The sequence below is a fragment of the Hemiscyllium ocellatum genome, chromosome 5 (assembly GCF_020745735.1).
Source record: "Hemiscyllium ocellatum isolate sHemOce1 chromosome 5, sHemOce1.pat.X.cur, whole genome shotgun sequence".
NCBI classification, from domain to species: Eukaryota; Metazoa; Chordata; class Chondrichthyes; order Orectolobiformes; family Hemiscylliidae; genus Hemiscyllium; species Hemiscyllium ocellatum.
In genome coordinates, this window is record NC_083405.1 from 74,757,087 (window position 1) to 74,784,924 (window position 27,838).

Here is a 27,838-nt window from a genome sequence, read left to right on the forward strand (position 1 = left end):
TCACCATTCGTGTTCACTGTGATTCATTTTGTACACGCTGGTCCATTAACTATTGTTATCTCTTCACGGATATTGGTTTGTTTGTGACCATACCAGACCAAATGGGCATAAAGGCCTTTTGCTGTGCTACAGACATATGTTTAACCAAATTCTCCAAGTTTATTTCCTTAAACATTATAAAACATTGAAAAAAGACACAGGAGGAACAAGCATGAATTAACGAGTATTTTTCTACCAGATTAAATTTTATACAATATTTAAGATGTAATGAATTGAAATGCAATAGTATTAAATACATAGTGTAGTACATTCAAAAGTCTAAAGCACAACCATTAAGACCAAATAAATGTCATCCAAAAAAAATGGAAATGCAAATCTAATTATATAAAATATACATCATGGGAGAAAGGATGTTGAATCATTTCAGAGGGAAAACTGATATTGCAATTAATTATTCAGATTCAATTCATCTTCTGACAGGAACAACCCGGGAAAATTAATCTAAACATCATCCATATGACATGCTCTGATTGAAGATTAGATGTCTTCTCACTGCCAATCAATTTCCAGCATCTGGCAGCTTACTTCCCACAATTTCTTCGCTTTTTCATCATCCTGGGCAGCTTGTGAGCAGTTTGCACGCTTACAATCCCTGGTTTGAAAAGGATTGAAAAAGGTGTTTAAATTTTCCATTTATTCATAACTGTGAAACCCCATTATCAACATATACCTCATATCCATCCTAACAATCCCAATTTTCAAATGAAACGGATAACTTACTCCCAATTCTGTTAATCAACGGTGATGTTCAATTGATAAAAGCGCAAATTCTGATTGGGAACTAGGGAGAAAAAGCTCTTGCTTCTTTCCTTACAGGATATTGTAATATTCAATTTGGCCTCTCATTTAAAGGAACTTCACCATATAATAATGTGTACATAAGCATGTGTTGTCCCTCAGAACAATAAAATACTTTATGAGCATGTGATAATGTGGGGAACTATTGTACTGCAGCTGTAGGTTAGTGCAGAAAAAGGTACCAAGTTGCAGTACAAATAACTCAATTTGTTCTTTAAGTACACTTTCACACCCAGTTACAGTTAGTTGCATTTATCCAACTTGAAATGCTGGAGCCCTGCTCTCAACACCTATACTGACTTGCACACTTCAAACAATATACATTGCTTCCACTGTTATGAAGTACAAGACAAGAACATAAATCAACTGATGGGGTTAAATACCTAATTTATTCCTGGTACTTGCATGCTGTAAGTGTTATTTGTCACTTATAGTCCAGGTCTGAATGTTGTTCAGACCCTCTTAGTGGGCCCTCTTGTGGCATGGTGGTAATATCCCTGCCCAAGACAAGGGAGGTTCAGGTTCTAATCCCACCTGCTCCAGAGAGGTGCAACAACATTTCTGAACAGGTTGATTCGAAAAGTCGGTAAAATTAAAACAAAAACAAGCAGTCGTGAATGGTGCTATCCACCCTGTCTATACCTCTCATGATTTTGTAGACCTCAATCAGATTCCCCCTTTAACCATAGTCTTACTCATGAAAATAATCCTAATATATTCAACCTCTCCTCATAGCTAGTGCCCTCCATACCAGAAAACATCCTGGTGAACCTCCTCTGCACCCTCTCCAAAGTATCCATATTCTTTTGGGTAATGTGGCGACTAGAACTATACGCAGAATTCAAAATGTGGCTGAACCAAGTCCAATACAACTGTAATATGACCTGCCAACTCTTGTAGTCAATACCCCGTCCAATGAAGAAAAGCATGTCATATGCCTTCTTGACCACTTTACTGATCTGCGTTGCCACCTTCAGGGAACAATGGATTTGAATACCCAGATCTCTCTGTCAATTTTCCCAGGGACTTTTCCATTTACTGTATAGTTCACTCCTGAATTGGATCTTCCAAAATGCATCACCTCACATTTGCAGGGTTTGCACTCCATCTGCCATTTCTCTTCCCAACTCTCCAACCTATCTATATTCTACTGTATTCTCCAACAGTCCTCTTCACTATCTGCTACTCCACCAATTTTGGTGTCATCTGCAAACTTGCTAATCAGGCACCCGATACCTTCCTCCAAATCATAAAGGGCCCTATCATGGATCCCTCTGGAACACCATTGTCATAGGTTTCCATTTTGAGAAATTCCCTTCCATACTATTCTTTGTCTCCTGTTGCCCAGCCAGTTCTCTATCCATCCAGCTAGAACGCCCTGGACCCCATGCAACTTCATATTCTCAATCAACCTCCAATGGGAGCCTTATCAAATGCCTTACTAAAGTCCATGTATACGTCATCTACAGCCCTTCCCCCATTAATCATCTTTGTCACCTCCTCAAAAGAATTTTATTAGGTTTGTAAGACAGGACCTTCCCAGCACAAAACAATGTTGTCCAATACTAATAAGTCCATTTTCTTCCAAACCAGAATAGATCCTATCCCTCAGTATCTTCTCCAGCAGTTTCCCTACCAGTAACATCAGGCTCACCAGTCTATGATTACCTGGAGTATCCCTGCTACCCTTCTTAAACAAGGGGACAACATTAGCAATTCTCCATTCCTCCAGGATCTCTCCGTGTTCAAGGATACTGCAAAGATATCTCTTAAAATCATAGCTATTTCCTCTCTTGCTCCCCTCAGTATCCTGAGGTAGATTCCCATCCAGACCTGGGGACTTTTCTACCTTAATGCCTTTTAGAATACCCAAAACTTACTCCCTCCTTATGCTGATTTGACCTAGAGTACTCAAAGATCCATCCCCAACCTCAACATCCCTCTCCTCGGTGAATACCAATACAAAGTACCCTTTAAGAATTGCACCCATTTTCTCTGACTCCACGCATAATGTTTCTTTGTCCTTGAGTAGGCCAACCATTTCTCTAGTTACCCTCTTGCTCCTTATATGAAAAAAAGGCTTTGGGGATTTTCCTTAACCATGTTTGCTAAAGATATCTCGATTCGTTTTAGCCTCGTAAATTCTCATTTCAGATTGGTCCTGCATTCCCGATATTCTTCCAAAACTTTGTCTGTCTTCACTAGCCTGGACCTTATGTATGCATCCTTTTTCCTCTTAGCTAGTCTCACAATTTCACCTGTCATCCATGGTTCCCTAACCTTGCCATTTTGATCCCTCATTTTCACAGGAACATATCTCTTCTGAACTCTAATCAACCTCTCTTTAAAAGCCTCCCAAATATCAAATGTGGATTTACCTTTAAACAGCTGCTCCTAATCTACGTTCTTCAGCTCCTGCTGAGTTTTGCTATAATTGGCCTTCCCCTAATTTACTGTTCTCATCTTTGTCCATGAGTATTCTAAAACTTATGGAATTGTGATCAACATTCCCAAAGTAATCCCCTACTGAAACATCAACCACCTGGCCAGGCTCATTTCACAGCACCAGATCCAGTCCGGCCCCTTTCCAAGTCAGACTCTTTACATACTGCTCTAGGAAACCCTCCTTATGCTCCTTACAAATTCTGCTCCATCTAGACCTCTAACACTAAATGATTCCCAGTCAATGTTGGGAAAATTAAAATCTCTGGTCACCACCAACCTGTTGGTCTGACATCTTTCCATGATGTGTTTACATATTTGCACCTCTATCTCACGTTCGCTGTTTGGAGGCCTGTAGTACAGCCCCAACATTATTATCGCACCCTTCCTATTTCTCAGCTTTGCCCATATTACCTCACTGAGGGGCTTTTTGAATTTAGCAATGACAAAAGTGGATCCATTCGAAACTGGTGCAGGGATTCCAAGTCTCCAGAGTTTTCACAACTTTGCAAAAAATCTTGGCCTCTGCCCCACTTACCCAGCATCAGCCTTTCTAGCTGACCAATGCATCAAAATGTAAACCAACAGGAAGTGTTTCTGTATGCATTCAGCAATGTCAGAACAACTTTCTTATGAAGTTTATACATAAATGAGTTAGAGGTATACTCCTTTAAAAAAGTGTTATTCGAATAACAGAATGTAATAGATATTGATTTTACGCGAAATACTGCCCAGTTTCTTCTTCCAGTCCTTCAGCCACAGCACAAAAGAGTGTCGTTTCTGCACCTTCTGACGGAGACTTGGTGAAAGGTCGTAGCATTGTCAGGCCAAACCGAACTACAGGATTCAAATGTCTGCTAAGTTCGGTTCGCACCACTCCAGGATGTAAAGAAAATGCCAAAACACCAGCATCTAGAAGAGAAAGTGAAATAAATGGATTTCTTACAAGGGTGGAATCTCAGTTTCTGGAGATGGAAAGCTTGGAGCCTCAAAGGGCACTAAATTAGGCCAAGGCGTAGCACACCCAAATCCTTCTGCCTTCTTGTCCCCGATGGCATTAACTTCAGCTGGGAAGGACCATGGTCAGCTTTTGGCTTTGCCAACAATGGAGACCTTCAAATAGTCCTTAACTGGCTACTTAAAGGCCTCACTGCATCAATATTGCATTAACGCTGCCACCAAGTGCCCTTCAAAATAGCTGCTTTTCCTCTCAAGAGTTGGGGGTGGGGTGGGGGGGGGGGGGGGAACAATTAAAATTTTAGCTGCTTTGGATACATGATCCAAATAGAAGGAATAGGAGGAAAAATGGCATGAGCAGGGGTGGAGGTACGGGATGAGAGCTAAGGCCTCGTGGACCAAACAGCTTCTAAAACAGTTGGAATAAATCCCGAACAGAAGCAGGGATACTAGCCAGGCCATCTCAGCACTTGCCTTCCTCTACCTAGATCTACATCCAGTGTTGACAGGCTAACTCTATCCCCACCCCTCAGGACAAATACTGGATCCAATGAGTAAGCCCTTATAAGCAAGGTGGAGTGCCAGGTTTGGAACATTCCTAAACTGAAACAAGCCTAACAGTTGGTAAGCTTATTCTTCCTACCAAGTGCAACATTACTTACATTATTGATTCATGCAATTTTCCTATTAAACACTGACATATTTTTACCAGTTTAGGTAGCTATTCTTAACATATAAGTCTTGACATTCTAGTTTGTATACAACGTACTTGTTTTTGTTGCCTATCCAATTTCACACATTTTCACCTTAGTCCTGTGTCAACCAATGAGTTCATTAAGATATTTTGAAAATTTAACATATTGAACCACTTGAAACATTAACTCTTTTTATCTCCAGAGATGCTTCCCAAAATTCAAAGATTTTCCATCACACTGCAATGGAAGGTTATCAGAATTGGTCTTAACACACTGATTTTTGCTGCTTTCTGCAACTAGATAGCATCCTGGATATACATGGGCTCCAGAAGTTCAAGAAGTTAGCTCACTAGTGTTTTCTCAAAGAAAATTAGGAATGGACAATAAACACTTGATATGCCAACATCACATGAATGAACTTTTAAAAACAAAGTTTAAAAAAAAGTGTGGTGGAGTGATGTTTTTGAATTTAAATAAGGGCAACTGTATTTGCTGTTCTCCAATCCTTCAACATCATCATTCCACTTAAAAAATTCAAACTTTAAATTTGTTGGAGAACTGAAGTGCAAATTTCTTCAGAGAGACAGTGCGTGGATAGAACATAGCTTGACAGATGGAGAGTTAAGTATAACTGCCTTGGGAGGACAGGGTTGGTCACTGTTTTGATATGGATAGCAAGGATGTAACCTATGGCCAGTGGAAAAGTAACTGGTTCTGAAGGAAAGCAAGAGAGCAGACAGTGAGTCTGAAGTTGTCATAGAGATGTACAGTACGGAAACAGACTCTTTGGTCAACACGTTAAGCCTGAGAAATTTGGAGTTCATTATGAATAAGATTTTGGTGAATTTGAAGGCACTAACAATGGAGAAGGAATGCCAGTAATTACCAATATCGGGATACAGGAAAAGCTGCTGTTGGTGCGTCCGTACTCATGTGTGTGTGGAGGATGCACTGACAGTGGCAGTGGCATAGTACGCACTGAGTGGAGATCTTAAAATGTCAGAGTGGCTCAGCATCACCACTATTGATCAAGCCTTAAAAGAGTACAATTACTAAACTGGATCTACGGCAGGTGGTGAAGGAACCAACCAGAAGGGACATTGACTTGACCTTGCCCTTAGCAAGTCTGGCAGCATCCGAGAAGCATGTTTTGGGCAAAAGCCATTCATCAGGGATGTCATTTAGGCTTTTGCCCGAAACATTAATTTTTCTCGTCCTCGGATGCTGCCTGACCTGCTGTCCTTTTCCAGCATCTGTAGTCCTCACTTTCACCCTGTCCTTAGCAAGCTAACCTGTCACACATGTACCCATCCACAACAAGATTGGTTGAGGTGAGTACCACATACAGTTCTTGTGGACACAAACTCTCGTCATCACATTCAGAATATCTTCCACCATGTGTGACAATACCTAAATTAGATTTTGACGAATCTCGTAATTTAAAACAGGACATCCATGAGAAGTTATGGGCCATCAGCAAAAGTGTATTCAATCATAATTTATACATTCATTGCCCATGTATCTCCCACTCTACCATTACCATCAAGCCATAAGTCAACTCGGATACAAAGTATGGAGGAGTGTATGCCAGGAGCAGCATCGAGCTATCTGAAGCTGAGGTGTTAATCAAGTGGAATTACAGCATATGATCATTTGTGTACCAACTGCAGAAGCAGCCTGCAATAGTCAGGGCTAAGTGATTGCACAACCAAAGGGTTCTGCCGTCCTGTCACATTCAGTCATGAATGATAGTGAACAATTAAACAACAGGAAGTGGAGTTCTTCGGTGTGGGGAATGGGCGGTCATTGAACTCAAAAAACTTTGATTCTGCATTCTCTCAGCAGATCCTACCAGACCTGTTACATTTGTCCAGTAATATCTGCTTTTGTTTCATATTTCCAGCTTTTGCAATTCATTGTTTTATATTAGATGCGGTTAACAGCTCTTAGCCAGATTTTTCTAAAATATAAATCATGAACAAAATATCAAAATGCACTACATGGATGAGGAAAGAACATAAAAGGGGGTGAAAGGATGTTTAAATAGAACTCTGGCTTATCCCTATTGGAGGTGAGGGAGTTGTTTGGGCCAACACCAGGAAAGAAAACAAAAATGACCAAGAGGGAACATCAGAGAAAGGATTGTTGATTCTTCTCAACAATCATAAAGCTATTGTAGTAAAAGGCTAAAAGCTTAACATTTGGAAATTTAGGCATAGTCTTTGGCTGGAATAGAAGCAGATGGATGTGTGATTAAGGGAGTAGAGCAGGGATCCAGAAACTGGGAGAGTAAGGGTGCTGCAAGTCCCAAGGTAGCCCTTTTCTTTCAAGTTTTTCCAAGATTTATCCACTATCTCAGTCCACCGTCCTTGATGCATTTCTGAGTACTACCGTCAACATGCAGACTCCACTCATGACTCTAACCTATTTAGAAACAATGTAATAACTGATTCAGGTTCAGCCAACCCATAACTCAAACTGCCTTTCTTAACATTATTCTCTCTCTTCCTTGTCCCGAACTATGTTCTTTAACTTGGGCACAATAGCATGCTCTATACATCAGGTTTTAAACAGTATCCTCATGATCCCACAGACTACCAATTCCAGTAGAGATTATTAGAGCTACTCATATCATGCAAAACATGCCAATAAGGAGCTTCTGGACAGCTCAAACTTGGTTTTTCATAACTTTGCACACTGAGTGAAGGTATTTATGTTATCCTGACACCCAGTTAAACATTGGTGCTTGGTGACTGACAAGCAGTATTTCAACATATCACACCGCTCACATATTGTCAGTGCCTGAGGAGTTTCTGTAACTCTACATTTTTAAATAAAAAGATTACTCTTAGTAATTGGCCCAAAAGAAAAGACAAAGTCAACACACTCCTCCCGAGCTGTGGGACAAGGGATAGGAATGTGCGCGAGTAAGTTGAATCCACTCTTGTGCAGTGCAGAGTGATGGCAAAACAGCCATCCAGTCAACTGAGCTGATACACGAAGTGAAAAATGAATGGAATATCCGATTTAAAATTGGAAAAGACAGACAAATTGGATTGGCAAGAGCTCAAATCAATTTACATAAGCTAATAGTACATGTTCTCATTTGCACACTGAATTGATGAGTTTCTCTGACCATAAATTCAATACTTGACACAATTATCAGCTCTTGATTTGAATTTGTTCTTTCTCTACTGCAGTATTCTTTAAATATGAAAACTGAATAATACTCAAGGGCAATTTATTGAAAAATACATGAAACAGAGCTTTTCTAAATGCAAAACAGTGCAAGCTACCAGAAAGTGAGAAATGCTATTTTTCTAAAGTAGCCTTTTGAACTACTGGCAAGTAGTTGTAGACATCATTAAAAAAGGATCAATACAATTTTAAGAGACTCTTTTGTAACTAACCATGATGTTCTAAACAAAAAATCTATTTCCATTCACATACGTAATTTATTTCAACTGGACTTTACCTTCAAGTTTTCGTGCCAGTTCCCTTGTAAACAGAACATTGGCGAGTTTGCTCTGTGCATAAGCTTTCATTGGACTGTAGTTCTTCTCGCTGTTTAAGTCATCAAAATTAATGCCTCCCATTGTGTGCGCGGTTGAGGAGACATTGATGATACGAGAAGGAGTGGACTGTTTTATTAAATCGATCAGTAAATATGTTAACAAAAAGTGACCTGAAAAACATTAAAATTCATTAGTTTAAAAAGAACATAGGAAGCTAATCTGCAAAATTCTCATAAGAGTTATTTATATTGCATCTTTGATATAATGAAACACCCCAAGAGACTTCACAAGAGAATAATTGAAGACGTGACAGCGACCCATATACGATGAAAAATCTTGGTCAAAAGGATCATCTTTAAAAATGGAGAGAGAATAGAAAGGCAGCTTGAGGATATTTCCAGTGTAGGGCCATGACAGCTGTAGGCATGGCCACCAATGTTGTACTATTTAAATTGGGGATGCACAAATTTAGGCGTTGAGGAATTGAGATAGCTCAATTGGTGCAGGGGTAAATTACAGAAATAGTGACTCGTGAAGCCATGGAGTGATTTAAAAATAAGAATGGGAGTTTTAAAATGGAGGTGTTATTCAACCAAGGATCAATATAGGTCAGCAAGTCTAGACATGATTAAATGGGGTCTTTCTGCAAATACAGATGCCGGCAAAGAAGTTTTGGACAAGCAGCCAAAAATGCACGCGAATAGCCAAGATGTCACTAAGGCACAGATGAAGTTTTAAGCAACAGTGAGCTGAGGCAGGGCCAGATGTTATAACTTTGCATTGCCACTTGGAGCTTTCAGGGCCTTGTTTTGAAATTCCTCTCTATTTTGCTCTTCAGTCAAGTAGTTCACATGATTGCAATTATAACAGATTTAAAACAAATGCCAAACCACTAAACCTCTTTTCTACATTATTTAGGATTTATCACTATGAAGTGAAACCAAAATTTCATAAAATCAGATTGTTTGAATAGGAAGCTTGTTTGACAGAGATGATTACACTACCTTTAAAAAAGCAAATCCAAACTAAAAAAAAACTAAAATAAATGGAGGTAATTATATAAAGCAAGCAAAGTTTATTATAAAGACATCTGATGCAAAAGGAGGGGACTTTAGAAGTTTTGCAGATTTTCTTAAAATTGCGCTTAAACTCACCTAAATGATTGACCCCAAATTGTAGTTCAAACCCATCCACTGTCTTGGAATAAGGGCACATCATTACTCCAGCATTATTGATCAGAATGTTCAGGTGCTGGTATTCTGAGATAGGAAGAACAACATCTAGTAAGAAGCCACTTTAATAGTTTTGTTACGACATGGGGTAAACCCCTCTGTTAATTTAAACCCAACACACAGAGAAGCTCATCTTGCGCCATAATCTGTTGAACAAAAAACAAATTCAAATTCAGCCAGTCTGTTTAAATTATGCCCCAAGATACCAAAATCCAATCAAAATTGAAATATAATATTTTGATGACTTCAAAACCAATGAAACAATCTAATGGTTTGGGGTATAAAAACATACATTTTGAACGGTTATGCAGATAACTGCCAAGCACCAAGAAGTATAGACTGATAAATGAACAGCTCTCTGAAGGGTACCTGTTCATAAGAAAGACCTGTGAAGCAAATTTACTGAAGAGGTGACCCAGGAAAATACTGCAAAAAATTTACAAAGGAGAATTGACAACGCTGGCTGGTTTTGAAAGTAGAAGTTTTTTTGTAAATCTTAATTGGACCAATATTGTAGAGTGGGAGGTAAAAGATAGGTTTAAGAGAAAGAAGTTGTAAATAGCTGTTGTTTTAATGTTCTCTATTGGACTTAAAGATTAAAATTGTTAACTTTTTACTTTAAATAGTGACCTCTGAGATAACCCTTTGCCTCGAGCTCCACTCGTTCTGGCTCAGTTCGATGATATCCTCGTTGAACATGGCCTCCACCTCTTTCTGGACCTGTCTGGCTTTGAAAGGGTTAAGCAGATATGGGTGTTGTTTTATCAGAACAGTATTCCCTATGTCTACTTCATGTACAATGGCATTTAGTCCTCCCCATTTGTCCTCATACTGCAGTAACAAACCTTTCAACTGTGCTCTTTGATCCTGAGAGATAGTTCACTAACCTATCCCACTCCTCAAGGACCTCTTCATTTTTTAAACATATATTGAAGCACATCAAAATCCATAACACTTGGATTTGATTCCTCATTCTGCTGGACAGTAACTAACATCTGTTTCTCAAGTTCTCTCTCTCTCTTGTATTATACGGTTTCAACATGTTCACATGATATACACGATATTGCTTTTTTCTATCTGGCATCTTTACTTGATAGTTCACCTGCCTCAACCTTTTTCTCAATTTGGTTGGAGTCACTAAACCTGAACACTTTAGTCCATTAACCCAAGGAAAGACAGATTGACACCGGAGGCAGTCCAGAGAAGATTAAGTGGGCAGATTCTAGCGATGGAGGGATTTCCCTATGAGGGGACACCAAGGTGATAATCCAACTTGATCAGTTATTATAACTCTAGGGGACGTCTTACAGCACAGTGATAGTGTCCCTTACCTCTGAGTCAGTAGCTCCAATCCTACACCAGGACCAGTTACGGAAGGTGCATTTACAATTGGCCACAGGTTAACTACCACATTGCAAATCCTTACAATATGCCTGCTAGCAAGTAGCAAGAGGGAGTTTGTTTACAATCATTACAAAAGGCACTGCAATGCTTTTTCTAGAAGAATGAAATCAATCCAATAGAAGTCCATGGCTCAGTCTTTGCAAACAAAGATGGAAGACAGACAGCACTTCTAACATTCATTGAGAACTTTCACTTCTAACAGAACAAATGTTCAGTTGTTTGCAAAGTATAGACAAGCCAGAATCGGCATTTGGAATTCCAAAATAAAAAAGGTCAATTCTAGTGAAATATGTCAAACCTTTACTATATACGATTACTAAACCTTCCTAGGAGTTTCAGCACCAAAATGGAAAGCTACCACAAACTAAAAAGTGATTTCCACCCCCACTTCTTGTCACACATTTCATATATCTGTAAAACATAAACCTACTTGGTTAATATTGAATCCAAAGCAGAACTCTGTCAAGGAGAGAAACCAAAGTATAAATGGTAAAATGGTAGAAATGGGCAGCATCTGTAAAGACAGTTAACCATTCTGAAGTTTTGACAATAGCTAATTGAGCTGAAGCATTAAGTTTCTCTCCATAGATGCTGCTTGAGTTACTGAGGTTTTGCCATTTCCTGCATTTTTAAAAATTAATTCATGGGATGTTGGCATCTCCACCGGACCAGCATTTATTGCCCATCCCTAATTGCCACAGGAGTAGTTAACAGTCATCCACATTTATGTAAGATACTAATCTGGTTAATCCAGCATATTTTTCAACCAGCGGAACACACAGAATTACCTCACTGTTGTCTGAATGAGGTGTAATCTATCACTGTAATAGGATGCACTGACTGGTGAACCTCTCATTGGTGATTTCTATAGTCAGCCAGTAGGTGGAGCATGGACAAGACCATCTACTGTCAGGTTGAACATACACAGAGCCAGATACAGAGCCATCTTGTAGATTAAGGCGAAAAATTAGTTTACAGGTTTACTGACAAACCAGAGGCAGAGGCTCCACCTTCCCTTTGATTGTTACCCTCACTTATCCCACCCAAAGTGTGATGGCTTAAACCCAAAACCCCACTGGTGTGTGGAATCGAGTTGCCTGTATACCCATTATCAAAAAGTGTGGCACTAGAAATGCATTGTAGGTCAGGAAGCATCCAAGGAGCAGGATAGTTGATGTTTAAGGCATAAGTCCTTCATTGGGAATCTCCTACTCCTCAGATGCTGCCTGACCTGCTGTGCTTTTCCAGAGCCACACTTTTCGACTGACCTCCAGCATCCATCGTCCTCATTTTCTCCCATAATCACCCATTGACCAGGTCAGTGGGAAATTCAGTAACTTATTTAAAATGAGATTCTGCCATCAAGATCTGTAGGGCTTGTGTCCAATTATGATCTATACATACTTCTCAGTAGTTGTGGGAAAAGAAAGATTACATGAGGGTAACATACCATCCAGAACATCAGAAACTATTAAGTTAATCCTAATTGGACAGGTTTGCAGCTTGCAACTTTTGGCTGGCGCTTTCACAAAATAGCATACTAAAATAAAATGAAAAAAGTTATTACATTTTGAAATAAGAACACATACCTTCATTAATTTGTTTAGCAAATTCCTGAATAGATTTGGTGTCAGCTAAATCCAACTTCTTCACCACGATATAACTATTTCCAGTTTCCTCTGTTATTTCTTTAGCTGCAGCCTCACCTTTCTCTGTGTCTCGGCATGCCAAGATAATCACGGCTCCTGTGTGTAAAAAGGACATGTAATAGAAAGGCAAAAAAGTGGAAAATGAATTACCAACACTGAACTTCTACTCAGCACTATCACAGATATCACATCCCAATCAAAATATACTCTTGTTTGAATCAATGTTTTGTTAGGAGGTCAACAAAATAAAATAAAACAAATATAACTCCCACCAGACCCTGCTAATATGTAAACTTCAGCAGTATTCCCCTTAGTTATTGCTGTTATGCTCTGATTTACTTTGAATCGTGCTCCAAAGCAGCTTCACGCCTGCTGGAAGCAACACAAAGCAAATCAAATGGACTATGTCACAGCATTCTAGCAACCACGACACAATTCCCAAACCTCAGGTTGCTCCATCTCCCAACACTGGCCCTAAGTCCTCACCTCCACTGGCACTGCTCACCATCCTCCCCCTCTGCCAATACTAATCACCATTGTCCAAACTTATGTCAAACCACAGCCAGCACTGTCTCAGTGCAGGGGCTTTGGTTAGTGTCAGAGTGTATAGCATAGGGATGAGTACAGTGCCGGCTGAGGGGAAAGAAGGGACATCAGGTGACACAGCCATTGATAAACACTGAAACTCAATTAACTGAAGACAAAACTCCAGGGATGTGTCTCCTTTTGTCACAACAAAGGGCTCGTGACTTTGCTATAATTGCCCTTTACCACGAGGTCTCCCGATTCACCTTGAGGGATCAACACTTCAGCAGGACCAGGAAGGCTCTAAGGCCAGTTTTAAATGGGGTCAGTGACATGTTCACCTATTCCGCTGCTGACCGGATGACCCAAGGCATTAATTTAAAACAAATTCAGAAATCAAGAGATTACTGATGATTGACTGTTAAGGAAGGCACAAATAAACATGCTGCATAAGTCATATTTAAAATAAAATGCATTCTTTAAATTTAATACTGATTTTCCTATTAGCACACCATATGAGGACCTCACAACCTTAGTTCGATGTGGCAGTATCGACAAAAGAAGAATGTTAAACTCAAAATATTAACTCTCCCTCTCGATGGACGATGCCAAACCTGCTGTGGTTCTCTAACAAAATACTGTGGATCTGAAATCAAACAAAGTGCTAATGTGGAAGGTTATGATTTGCCTGGGTATCAAATTTTTCACTGCTTGCAAACAATATTATGGCGATATCAAAATTGTGCCCACATCCCCTATTCTGTATAATAGGAGCATATCGGATAATCAAATTGCTGCACTATACAGGACAAAAATAAGGAGAAGCCAGAAAGAAAAACAAATGCAACAATTGAAAGCAGCTGTACTTGAGATAGCAGATTTAGAAATACAGTCATTAATTATTTATCCAGCATCATAATCAACTGTGGTGGTTGTTAAATGGTGTATTTCTTTTTTAATCATCTCACATGGGAATGTGCGTTGATATTTTTGTTCCCCAAACATTTGTGACAGCTTTGGAAATCCAAAATTTTCTTCTGATAAACACAGGTTAACAGAAGACACTGACCAGGTTTCTGTACTTAAAAAGAACCTCCTTAAAGAAGCATTAAATGTGTAATTCATTCACTAAATACATTACTGCATCAAATAAACGATACTCTGTTTTAATATGAATAAGGAATTTTGTGGTTACTCATACAATATTCATAACCTCAACTGTCAGACTGTATTAAGTGCATATGACATGGGGTACTGTAGGAATAAGTAAACATTTCATTAAATTACTATTTATATCAAGTAATGTTCAAATTTAGGTAAATGAATTTATTTTATATTCATTATTAGCATCACTCAGTCAGATACACAATAAAGTTTGATCCAATCTTTCAAGATGGAAAATGGATGATTAGAAATCTACCTTCAGATACATTTTCAATTTCTATTTAGTGGGATCCTCCATGGTTCTTTTTTAAAAAAAAACAAGTCTGAAATGCTTCGCAAAACAAGTAAAATACCACATAACATGTCACAATTAAAATCGAGAGTAAAGATTTTGAAAAGTAACAGCTGGACAATGCCGCATTTCGCCCCAGAAAACTCTAAAACAGCTACCAGTAAATTTCAAATCATTAAGCTGTAAACAAGTTAAATTACATGTTACCTCTTCTTGCCAGGTCTCTTGCAGTCTCTTTGCCAATTCCAGTATTAGCACCAGTTATTAATATAGTCTGCCCATCCAGTCTCTTTGCTGACCATTTCTGCAATGGCTGACTGTTGAGAAATGAAAAAATTCACAGCAAAATATTAATCAGAATTGATATTGATATAGATTTATTGTCGCATGTACCAAGATACAGTGAAAAGACCTTTTTATGAGCAGTACAAGCAGACCATAGTAAGCAGGGAAGTACAGGTTAAAAGATTTTGAGGCATACAGGTTACATTGCATGGGCATGTACAAGGAGAGATCAATATGAGCAAGATCAGCCATTATTTGATGCTAGAGAGTCCATTCAGCAGCGCCAAGAAAACGCTGTGCCTGAACTTGCTGATGCATGTGTTCAGGCTTCTGTATCTTCTGCCGGACAGAAAGGTTATAGGAGATCAATACTGGCATGCGATGGATCTTGAATGATGTTGGCAGCCTTTCCACAGCACTGAACCATGTAAGTGGAGACCATGGATATGGAAGGTTGGCTTCCGCGATAGTCTGGGCTTTACACACAAACTTCCGTAGTTTTGTGTGATACTGGGCAGAGCAGTTGCGGAACAAGGCACCCAAACAGTATACTTTCAATGGTGTGTCTGTAAAGGTTAGTGAAGGTCCCATGCCAAATTTCACGAGCTGCTTGAGGAAGAAGAGGTGTTGTTGTGCCTTCTTGACCATTGCATCTACATGGGAAGTCCAGAACAGGTTGTCTGTTATCGTCACTCCTTGACGCTCTCCACCCTCTCAATCTCTGATATATGAGCTGAAGTCTCATTATCACAGATCTGGAATTGTAATATGTTTATTATTATCTCCCAAACTTCTGTAATGTTCCTCTGCCCAGAATTTCGCAGAAACCGGGTCCCTCAAATTCTGAGAATCTGCACCACCATTGCCTTCGAACCGACATGCCTATTCTCCATGGTTCTTAATAGTCCCTATCCCAACATAGGGATAACTCATCCCAGTGCATGTTCCTACCTACCAGGCCAAGTAGCTATGGAAAGACGGCAGCACCCATCCTAGATTAAATAACATCAAGTATTAAGTGATTATTACAAACTTGAATTTTTCAAGAAAATAAAGCTTCAATGAGAAATGATTACAATTAATGTTTTTTTAAAATAACATAATGCCTTAAATCAGACATATTAGCTTAAGTGTTTAATCCTTTATAGAAAACTGGACTTAGTGCTATCAAACTGAAATGGCTGTCACCCAAATATGATAACAAAGGTAGTGATATCAATCATACAGCATTAATCTGGTAATAGCAACCTTCAGATTTATTTCTGCCGAGTGATTAGCACTGATTGGAAAAAAATATCTGGAGTATTAAAACAATGATTTAACAGGATTGGAATTTTAACTGCCTTGTCATTTTTGATAATAATCTTTGTCAATTCCTTCAACTAGATCCATTTGGAAATATTTCAGTTCCCTTTGACAGATCTGTTGATTTGACAGTTAATGAGTTTAAACTTGTTCCAGAGGATAACTACCTTTTCTAAAAGTATCCAAAGACCATAGCCCAAAAAAAAGTACCCTGCCTGCTCCTACTGGGTTTAATGTCATGTTCTGGATACTCAGGTCACCAAAAATTGCAGGAGTGAAAGCAGCTACCAATTTCTACAGAAGGCACCTCAGTCAAACACACATGAAAGATGCCTCAATTCTATTCTCAGCCCCATTAAAAATGGGTATGAGATGGACTTGGCCACTTTCACCATGTTGGACATGATTCAGACCTTAGTTACCCACATTAAAATACCCCGTCCTTTTGTTCAGTGTCAATTTTCATCGAACGCTCCCACGAAATGTCTCAAGTTATTTTCTGTGTTGATTAGAACACAAGTGATACATGAAACAGAATAGGTGGCCCCTCTGGTCTTGTTGCTCCATTCAATAAGACATGGCTGATACCATTCTCTCAGTGCCTAGAAATATATTGATCTCGCATTTTGCGCATACTCGTCAGCTAAGCAACTACAGCTCTATGGATTAGAGAATTCCAAGAAATTAAAAAGCACTATAAAAGTAAAACTTTTGTCGCCAACCATGACACCACAATATTAGATTTTTAGTACCAAAAGTGAGATTAGTGTCTGATAATCATTGAGCTGGCAACTGAAAGTGATCCAATTTCATTCAATCAGTACACAGAGGAAAACAAAAACACTAGAATTTTAGAACAACTGTTTTGATGGAGAATTTCCACCCAAAGTGTTAAGCTGCATTTTCAGATGCCTGAAGATCAGATGTAATTTCCAGTTCCTCTCTTTTTAATGAATGCTGATTTAGAATCAAGTTTGACGGTCAACCCTACCTGGGCTGGGATGTGACACACAGTGGAAATGTTCCTGAAACTGTGTGCCAAACAATAGTGGGAGAAAGTGAGGACTGCACTTTTGTTCAGTGTCAAATAATGGTGTTCATTTCACATTAGAATTCCAAAAATAACATTCTTAAAACCCACATTAGACACAGCATAGGAAAATTGAAGCCTCCTTACTACTTTTTGGAAGTATGTTTTCACTTCAGTAATCCATAAAAATTGCCTGATTCAAGACAACTATTTTCACACATTATCAACAAGCTGTGAACAGATGCATAGTGATATTTGCCCCTTCTCCATTTCTGTCTCAAAGGCTGAATGGGATGCAGATGGATATTAAAATCCACCCAACCTAACTAATCAACAACTTATTTATGGTTCTAAAAGAGTCACTAGACCCAAAACGTTAACTCTGCTTTCTGTCCATGTACGCTGCCAGATCTGCTGACTTTCTCCAGCAATTTCTGTTTTTGTTTCAGATTTCTAACATCTACAATTGTGTTCTATTTTGGCATTTGTTTCATGACTAAAACAAAACAAAAATGCCCCAAGATGCAGCACAGTGGTGTTTGAAAAAAAACAACAAAATAACAGGAGGGAAGGACTCCACACCAGGTCAGACAACTCATGACAGTAAGCAATTACCACATAAACCTGGTAGGAGAGTTTCCCAATTCGAAGTGACCATATCTAGTAACTCGTTAGATTGTGAAGAGGTCATGTGATCGCAAGCTAACTGGTCAAGCAGTAGAGTGAACAGTGTAACGGACAGTGAGTAAGGACTAAACAGAAAGAGGAGAATTTGTGGTATCTCACTCCCTAGCTGTTCTGTAAGCACGTGCCCTGACCAGCCATACATAGCAAGCAATGCCTTCAATATAAACCACGCAGTTGCAAACTTCAGAGGAAAAGATAGAAACCATCCATCAAGACTTTAAATCTGTCTGCACAGAATCAAAGAAAACAAATCATACAACAGCCTGAAACCATCCAATACAATGAAGAGGGACTATTTATGACTGACTTTCTTTTGCACACTCAAAACAATTTAACCTACCCTTTCTGCTTCTAACCTGTTTGTGTACATGCACAAAAGTCTCTTGGGTACATTTGTTGGCATTAGGGGACGATAAACATTATTTCACTTTCTTTTGAGACTTACAAGATCAGTCTGTATGTGTTTCAGAATCACAGTGCTTCATTAAATACCCATTAAATCTGACAAGCAATTCAAAAACAGACATCTCCTCCGGCAAAGGGGCAGAGAGGGAAGCCACTCAGCCACTTCTGACCTGGCCTTAACAAACCATTTTCTGTGGAATTCACTATTCTATTTCATTGGTAACAAACATCCAATTCAGATCCCTAATTGAGTTTGCCAAAGCAATATAATTGACAATATTTTCAGAAATGCTTGGAATGGATATATCAACATGCACTGGACAAAAGTTTAAAGAAATTTGGCATTGGATAACCCTGCCTCTGACTCTACTTTAAAGAAAAATATAAACAGTCCTTCAACCACTTCATTGACCTGAGAGTTGAAGTATGGATCCTTCTTTCAGGCTGGAAAGTATACAATGTCATCATTTGAATATTGACAATGGAATAAATGGTTTGAAAGTTAGATGTTAATCTTTAATAGGTTTAGATACTTGTATAGCTCAAGAAGTACAGATCAGACCTGTGTGTGTTATCATTTGTATCATGATTTATAAATTTTTTTGCACTGTTGTTAAAAAAAAAACATTTTGCATGGTCAGAAAAGGACACAAGTATTCCTAATATTGAATTGTAAAAAAAAGTGGGAGGTTTTGTAGTTTTGTTAGAGTGATGTAACCTATGGGATTCATGTGTGTAATTTTAATTTTTTTTGTTATAAGCTTGGATACCTAGTTTTGAACAGTGTAGAAAAGTGGTCAAGAAGGATATAGTAAGTTAGGTCCTTAGGGTGAAGCGTTTGTGTTAGTTCCTGACGAGATAAAACCCTCAGAGGTTTACTTAAAGAGGTATACTGAGAAGCTCAAGTTTATTACAGTTCCAGGAAGAAGATATTTACAGTTCAAGGTTGAAATAACAACTGACTTAAACCTTTTAAAGGTGTCCAACAGAGATTCCAGTGTCAGTATTGTATAAGTAGTGCTTTGAAAACAGTACCAAGAGTAGTGCTTGGGTTCTGCAGAACAGCAGTTTTGTTTCCTTTCCATTTATAAAAAGGCATGCTTTGGGATTAATAGGATTATATTTTGACTGAGTTGAAGGTTTGAATTTATATCATAAATGGATAGCTTGTAATATTCTATTTTATCTTGATCATCTTTTTAATAAGCTTAGTTTTGTTAGAACGCAAAATCTGCAGCATTGAGTGCTAATGCTTCCACGACAGATCATGTCATTAAAACTAAAACCAATAAAAACATGATTTATCAAACTAGGTTCCTGACTGGGATCTGACTAATCCAGTAATAACATCTGCTGGGATCATAATATCAGACAGAACAAATTTGAGTTGATAGTAGGAAGATAATACATTCCACTTAATGTACTGAAATGACAAGCATGTGCAAACGGAAAATTACAGGAAAAGCAATTCTCCCCATGACAAATTGAATACCTCACGTGATACAGAGACATTCAAACCACATTATAGGATTGCACTGAAGGGGGTTGCAATAGAGATTCATCAGGATGCTGCACAAGATTGAAAATTTAAGTTATGAGGAAAGGTTGGATAGGCTTGGATTGCTTTTGTTGGAAGAGAGATTTGAAAGGCAATCTGATGGAGGTGTACAAGATTACGAAGGGTATGGACAGATTGGATAAGGAGCATGCATTCCCCTTAGTTGAAGGGAAGTCACAAGGGGGCATAGGTTCAAGCTGAGGTGCCGGAGGTTTGGGGTGGGGGAGGTTATGTGATTTAAAAACATTTTTACTCAGAGTAGTAATGGCGTGGAATTTGCTGCCTGGGAATGTATGGAGGTGGGTTGCATCATAACCTTTAAAAAAATCATAACATTCAAGGCTATGGGCCAGGTACTGGTGTATGGGATTAGGCTCAAGGTCAGGTATTTCTCATTTGTCAGTGCAGAATTGATGGGCAGAAAGGTCTTTTTACTGGATGATTCTATGAAACCAAAGAAATCGCCAGGTAAACCTCATAAATGGCCACAGACCTGAAAAAGGTAATGGTGACAACAATGGTTCAGAACTCTGAATTACTTATAGTTACTTTTAATTCCAAAATGTGGTTTTAGGGGAGAACTGCTATGGAAAATCTATGAATTTAAATTCAATGACTATCTGACAGGCCAATGGGATGTGAAATATAAATAGTCAGTGAAATGTCAAGCAGGGAGAGAAAAACAAAAGGCTGACTATCTCAACAGTAAGCCACCTCTTGGCTGATTTTTTTTCTCCCTTCAGGAAAAGGCAAGGACAGGGCTTAAAGGACAGGTTCAAATCAACGGATGTGAACTAGTGGGACCTAATTCTGTCATCTGTACCAGCTATGTTTGAACAGTAGCACGCTGTAGAAGTCACGGTTGAAAAACGATTCCTACTCACCCTAAGTTACAAGGAAGGAAGGCCTGCTCTCACAGAGAATCGAAAAACAGTTTGATGAGGATTTAGGACAAAGGAATCAAGAATAAAAACCAGGAATTTCAAAAATCAATATTTAACTAACAAGGTAAAAACAAGGACTGCAGATTAGAGCGGTGCTAGAAAAGCACAGCAGGTCAGGCCGCATCTGAGGAACAGAAAAATCGACATTTCAGGCAAAAGCCCTTCATGAGGAATAGAGGCAGGGTGCCTGAAGAGTAGAGAGATAAATGAGAGTGGGTGGGGAGAAGGTAACAGAGTACAATAGGTGAATGGGGGTGGGGATGAAGGTGATAGGTCAGAGAGGAGGGTGGAGTGGATAGGTGGGAAGGAAGATAGACAGGTAGGACAGGTCATGGGGACAGTGCTGAGCTGGAAGATTGAAGCTGGGGTGAGGTGGGGGAAGGAGAAATGAGAAACTGATGAAATCCACATTGTTGCCATGGGGTTGAAGTGTTCCGAGACAGAAGATGAGGCGTTCTTCCTCCAGAGATCTGGTGGTGAGAGTGGCGATGGAGGCAGCCCAGGACCTGCATGTCCTTGGCTGAGTGGGAGGGGAGTTGAAATATTGGGCCACAGGGCGGTGGGGTTGATTGGTACGGGTGTCCTGGAGATGTTTCCTAAAGCGCTCTGCTAGGAGGCGTCCAGTCTCTCCAATGTAGAGGAGACCACATCGGGAGCAACGGATACAATAAATGATATTGGTGGATGTGCAGGTAAAACTTTGATGGATGCGGAAGGTTCCTTTGGGGTCTTGGATGGAGCTGAGGGAGGTGTGGGCACAGGTTTTGCAATTCCTGCGGTGGCAGGGGAAGTGCCAGGATGGGAGGGTGGGTTGTTGAGGGCGTGGACCTGACCAGGTAGTCACGGAGGGAACGGTCTTTGCGGAAGGCGGAAATGAGTGGGGAGGGAAATATATCCCTGGTGGTGGGGTCAATTTGGAGGTGGTGGAAATGTTACTGGATGATTTGGTTTATACGAAGGTTGGCAGGGTGGAAGGTGAGCGCCGGGGGGGGGGGGGGGGGGGGGGGGGGTTGTCCTTTAACAAGGTTGATCGTCAATACCAGTAACTACCACTGCAATGGTCCCAATGTTCAACTATCCATTCTAGATGAACAATTACAGAATAAGTTATTTTAAAGAGGGTAGCAGGGACTGGGTGTAGATGAATTGGTTCAGCTTATCCTTCTAAATTCCAATGAATATGAGAGTTAATCTCATAGGTATCTAAAATTCCAGCAGGGGTTAGTCGGGTTGTTCCCGATGACCTGGGATTCCAGAATCAGTGTCACAGTCTAAGGCTACAAGATATAGCCGTTTAGGACTGAGATGATGAGGTATATGTCTTCACCCAGAGAATGATAAGTCTATGGGATCCTCCGCCACGGAAAGTGGTTGACGCCAAAAGATTAATTGTTTTCAAGTAGGAGTTAGATATCGTTCTTAGGGCTAAACCGATCTAAGGATATAGGGGAAAAAAAAAGAGGATATAGGGCACTGGGTTAGATGATCAGCAATGATCATATTGAACGGCAAAGTAGGCTTGAAGCAGCAAATGGCCTACTCCTGCTCTTATTCTCTATGTCCAATGTTTAAATTTAGAGAATAATTCATATAACTCTTTAAACTTACCTCTTCTTTCTATTCTCTATGTAGGTTGCATTACTAATTCTGATCACATTTAGAGTAATTAAACTCACATTTAGTTCAAGAAAGCCTAGTTTAAAATTCATTCGGGGATGTGGACGTCAATGGCTATTGCCCATCCCCAACTGCCCAGAGGGCATTTCAGGGTCAACCACATTTTGAGTGTCTGGAGTCACACCTAGGCCAGACCAGGCAAGGATGACAGATCAAGAACATTAATGAACCAGATGAGTTTTTCAACAATTGACAATAGTTTTATGGTGACTCTTCAATTAAAGTAAAAATCAGAAATTAAGTTACGTTCAAAACTCTCCAGATTTAGCCAGACCTGCTGAATTTTTCGAGCACTTTGGTTTTTGTTTTAGATTCTGAGCGTTTTGCTTTTATTTTAGTTAATCTGTGGAGAAGGAAATATATTGTGTGGTAAACATTGGCACTTCAGTCATTGTCTCCATCTAAGTTACTTGAAGTCACCTATTCTGACTCCTCCAGCTTCAGTCTTTTTATTTAATAAGACAGAACTAAGCATTTTTGAGTCCAGAAGAATATACAAAAGGTTACAGTGTGAGAAAGTTACATAATGAATTGGATTTTGAGAAAACAGCCAGACTAAGGAGGAATAAACTTTGCAAATGAACTTTGAGCTACTCAATGAACAAGTAAATTCACATTTTATTAAGTAACCTAACCTTCTTCCTCATATTGTGCAAGTTTCAGAAGAGACAGACAAAAGAAACTCATACGTTGAAAATATTCGGGCTGACCTGTTCCACAGGGTACACCTGATTCCGAAGTGAATGTCACATCACAACAACAGAACTAAACACAAAACATGCTATTAATTTTATCTAGCTGCTTTGCAAATCGGGTAATATCGGGTAACTTCTCTCAACACTATGAAAAGATGACAGTGACAAGAGAATAGGAAGTACTTTAACTGACACTACTGGTTCATAGCCAACAAGGAGACATTCTATAAACAAGTTAAACGATTTCTACTGAGTGGATTTAGCTAAAGTTTTGCTCATATTGGAATCAACTGTCAAGCAATGAACCTTTTGGCTTCGGCCAAAGAAGAAAAAAAGTTTTTAGTTCAAAAATGTTACACCCTTTCAGAACTTGAAGTATATTGTGCTGGTAAAATCCTATCACTAATGGACCTAAAATGTAAATTGTTCTGCAATTGTTCTAGTTATATTCCAAGTCAACAATGTGTATTTATATATCTCCTTCAACATGATAAAGCCTCCAAAACCTTTCAAGCTCAATTGAAGCATAAGACAGATGACCAATAGGTTGGTCAAAGTTTTAAAGAAGAACTTGAGGCAGAGGGGCTTAAGAAAGAATGCCAGTGCTTAAAGTTTTGTGGTGCTAGTGGCCCTAGCTTTGAGCCAGGAGGCGTGAGTTCAAGTCCTATCTGCTCCAGAGGTGTGCTGTAGTAACTCTGAACAGGCTGGTTAGAAAATATCTAGGACCACAGTAGCTGAAGACATAGAAAAATTAAAAATCAAGGATGTTAAGAGGCCAAAGGTGCAAGGACCACCAATAGTTTAGATGGTGAAAGGGCAGAAGGAGATTATAAAGAGCCAGACAAGATAAAACAGATTTATGACATAACATAATCCAAACAAAAGGAGTTAAATTATTAATAGTCTAACAAAATAGATTAATTTGTCTCAAGTGTTTTTAATATTCAAGTGGATCTCACCTATACTCAATAGCAGATGACATTAACCAAATAAAGTTTCTCCTTCAGGCAGAGAGATCACTGATTAAATCAATTCACCAGAAAGTCTGACTGAGGGTAAGGGGCCTTTTGTAGTGTTGTGGTAGTGCCCTTAGTTCTGAGCCAGAAGGCCTGGGTTCAAGTCCCACTTGCTCCAGAGATTTGGAATAACATTTCTAAACATTGGATTTTTAAAAATCTACTTGACTGAGGATATTATATATGGAATATCTTGTATCCATACTGTAACATACTATCCTAATTAAGCTTCTACATGGTTACATTTTAAAAAATATATGTCAGGTGATATCAGAGAAACACTATTCTATGTAACTAAAATGGACTTAATACTTAAGTGAGATTTTGATACAGTAATGCACTCAAGTTACCATTTGTTCACGCAAGTAGTTCATCAAAAAGCTGAAAATAGTTAACATCATGTATTTAATGCCTAAAGCTGTGGTATGTACAAGCTCAGGTTAATGACAACATTAGAAGGAGATGACAAAGTATTACAGCAGGTATCTATGGTTCCTTCAGAATGATACTCTTCACTAGTTTAGGAACGATGGTTTTTCACTCTACTGAAAATATCAAATTATTTTGGAGCCAAAATGTTTTTCAAGGAGAGAAAAGATCAAAAAATTATTGCTGCAATATATGATAAATTTATGCTGACTAACTGATCACGTTTGGGAGCCTAATTAATTTACGATCTCAAATCAAGGTACAACACAAAGACAGCAGTACTTTTATTTCTCACCAAATGATAGTGCCAACTCTACAAAAACACATCATCTTTAATTCATGGCAAATTCAAGAGTAGAGAAGACAACACAATTCATTGTGACCTTCAACATACCAGCTCAGTTTGAGCTGTGGAAGAACAGACTTATTTTTGTGGACCAGTATCTCAAGTATGAGATTAAAGGTCAAAGTTCACTGGGTAGCAACAACTGAATCAAGAGACTTTGTCAAGAAAGCATGTAGACAAAGATTAGACGTTGGTGGGAACACGTAATCAAACCATACAACCAAGAGTCGAAAAGTGTGGCGCTGGAAAATACACCAAGTCAGGCAACATCCGAGGAGCAGGAGAATCAACGTTTCAGGAGTAAGCCCTTCATCAACTCATTTCTGATGAAGGTCTTGCACACAAAACGGCAATTCTCCTGCTCTTCAGATGCTGCCTGACCTGCCATGCTTTTCCAATGCCACACCTTTTGTCTCTGATCTCCAGCTCTGCAGTTCTCACTTTCTCCATATAACCAACACTTCAGAGTACCACCTGCCCCACATGGGGTCGAGTCTGCAAACAGGATCCTGGAATCATCAGCATCTCAGAATCTACTGAACCAGAGTGGATGCAAAGTGACTCTTGACTCTGCAGGACCGAAAGAGATGTTCAACTCCCAAGGGCTATTTTCCCTGGAACTGAGGTTGAGCAGTGACCTTATAGATGTTTTTAAAATCATGAGGCTCTGGATAGGTTGAATAGCCAAGGGGTTTTTTTCACCCAGGATAGGGGATCCAAAACTAGAGGGCATAGGTTTACAGTGAGAGTGGAAAGATTCAAAAGGGACCCAAGGGCAATATTTTCATGCAGATGGTGGTATGTGTACAGAATGAGCTGCCAGACAAAGTAATGAAGGCTGGTACAATTACGTTTAAAAGGAATCTGGATGGGTACATGAACAGCAAGGGTTGAGAGAGGATATGGTCCAAATGCTGGCAAATGGGACTGGATTAATTTAGGATATTTGGTCAACATGGATGAGTTGGACAGAAGGATCTATTTCACTGCTGTACATATCTAAGACACCATAAGTATCAGCTCTGTCTCAGCAATAGCTTTCTAATTCTAGTTAAGGGATTGTAGGTTGAAGTTCCACTCCAGGACCAAAACATGCTGTCTGCAGTTTTTCCAGAAATAGGGGAAATGTGGTTGGGGATCAGAAGAACTGGCTGCTCCAGTACTACAGTAGGCAGGGCAGGTGGCTGGAAAAACACAGCAAGGCAGGCAGCATCAGGAGGTGGAGAAGTTGACATTTCGGGTGTAAGCCTTCTTCTGCCGCCTAAAAAAAACCTCTTTGATCAAGTACTACAGCATCCAAGAAGCAAAAAGACCCTCAGGCAAACCAGCTAAAGCATCTGAAACAAACTAATTCTGGAGAGATGGCTTGAACCCATAACTTGCCGTGATGCCAGCGAGCCTAGCAGACATTTAAACGGGCAACTGCAATAAAACAAACGCAAACTTATGGAATATAAACACATACAAGTCAGCACAGTGAAGAGAAAACGTTTCACATAGGCTGTCACTATGGGAGAGAACTAGTGCGCAAGTGAAAAACAAGTTAGAAAGCCAAAACACGTCAACGAAAATATATTATCCTTCAAGTTCTTCCTAAAATGTGCTAAGCTAGTTCAAACCTAACTTCACCTTTGATCATTACTGGTGGTTCCTTTTTGAAAAGGTGAATTTGCCTCCATTATCAGCCTGAAGTTAAAAGAACGAAGTTAACAAAATCTTTATTTACCCCTTGCCACCCATGTTAACGGAATGAAGTCGGTGTACAGTAGCTGAGCAGTGGGTTCGAGATCCCGGAGATTGGCAGTAAACGTCCTGATTCTCCCCTCACTCAGTAAACACCAACCACTCCTTCCCTCACTAACTGGCTGACTTCTCACTATCACGGAAGCTAAGGAGAGTACTAGCCTCATGACTCCCAACTCGCCAATCGCATCCTCCCATTAAGGCGGCTCCTTATTGTCGTTTTATTCGGAAGGAGGAAGGTTAGGGCGATTGCCTGTAGGTTTCATTGTTTACAGGTTGCGCAATTCTCCAGAAGTTCACTATATTTTTGTTTGATGTTTTTCACTCCGTGCCCGTGCTAGTTACTGAGATACATGAGTCATTAGACACACAATGCTCCTTTTGTTGTCATAGTCCGTTTGCTACATGAGCTACCTTTATTACAAAACGAGCTATGAGTTAACTATTTGCCCGTGAGCAGCGTTGGGGGAATTGAGTGTTGAAAAGACATAAACAGTGTGTCCTTGGTCAACATGCTGCCTTGCAACTGGAAACATAAATAGAAATTGCTCAGAAACACAAGGTGGCCGTCAGTATCAATGGAGAGAGAGCAGAGTTAAATGTTTCGAATTTGTTCAGAACTGGAGCAGTGGAAGCTACTCAGACAGGACAGAATGCATTGCAGTGTCTACCTGTCACCTCTTAGTGATGGTGGGTCACCTTTGTGTGAAGTCAAAAAGTGTGGAGCTGGAAAAGCACAGCAGGTCAGGCAGCATCCAAAGAGCAGGAGTGTGTTTTGGGCATAAGCCCAAATGGGGGCGGGTCACCCCATTTCTCAGATTTGTAGCTCAGGTTGAGGTTCTGGATGTAGGTTTGCTCGCAGAGCTGCAAGGGTTTTTAGACATTTCATCACCACATTAAGTAACATCATCAGTGAGTCTCTGGATGAAGTGCTGGTGGCATGGTGTGTGTTCTATTTAAGTGTTTAGGTTTCCTCGAGTTGGTA

At 39.5% G+C, this 27,838-nt stretch overlaps 1 protein-coding gene across 1 annotated transcript; it reads right to left on the minus strand.

The window, feature by feature from the left end:
- Positions 1-210: 210 nt before the first annotated feature.
- Positions 211-27,001, minus strand: zgc:112332 (uncharacterized protein LOC553712 homolog). The gene is made up of 7 exons (XM_060824857.1): positions 26,837-27,001; positions 14,941-15,050; positions 12,693-12,848; positions 9,622-9,726; positions 8,428-8,637; positions 4,020-4,212; positions 211-652 (listed from the first exon to the last, which is right to left on the minus strand). Exons 1-7 carry the CDS (start codon positions 26,848-26,850, stop codon positions 550-552), a joined length of 891 nt encoding a protein of 296 aa, XP_060680840.1. The 5' UTR covers positions 26,851-27,001; the 3' UTR covers positions 211-549.
- Between the last annotated feature and the right edge of the window lie 837 nt (positions 27,002-27,838).

Excerpts from the sequence above, each read along its gene's own strand:
- zgc:112332 (XM_060824857.1), bottom strand. Across the intron at positions 9,727-12,692 it reads TGCTAAACAAATTAATGAAG|AATACCAGCACCTGAACATT; the intron begins GTATGTGTTCTT and ends TTCCTATCTCAG. Across the intron at positions 4,213-8,427 it reads ACTGGCACGAAAACTTGAAG|ATGCTGGTGTTTTGGCATTT; the intron begins GTAAAGTCCAGT and ends TTTCTCTTCTAG.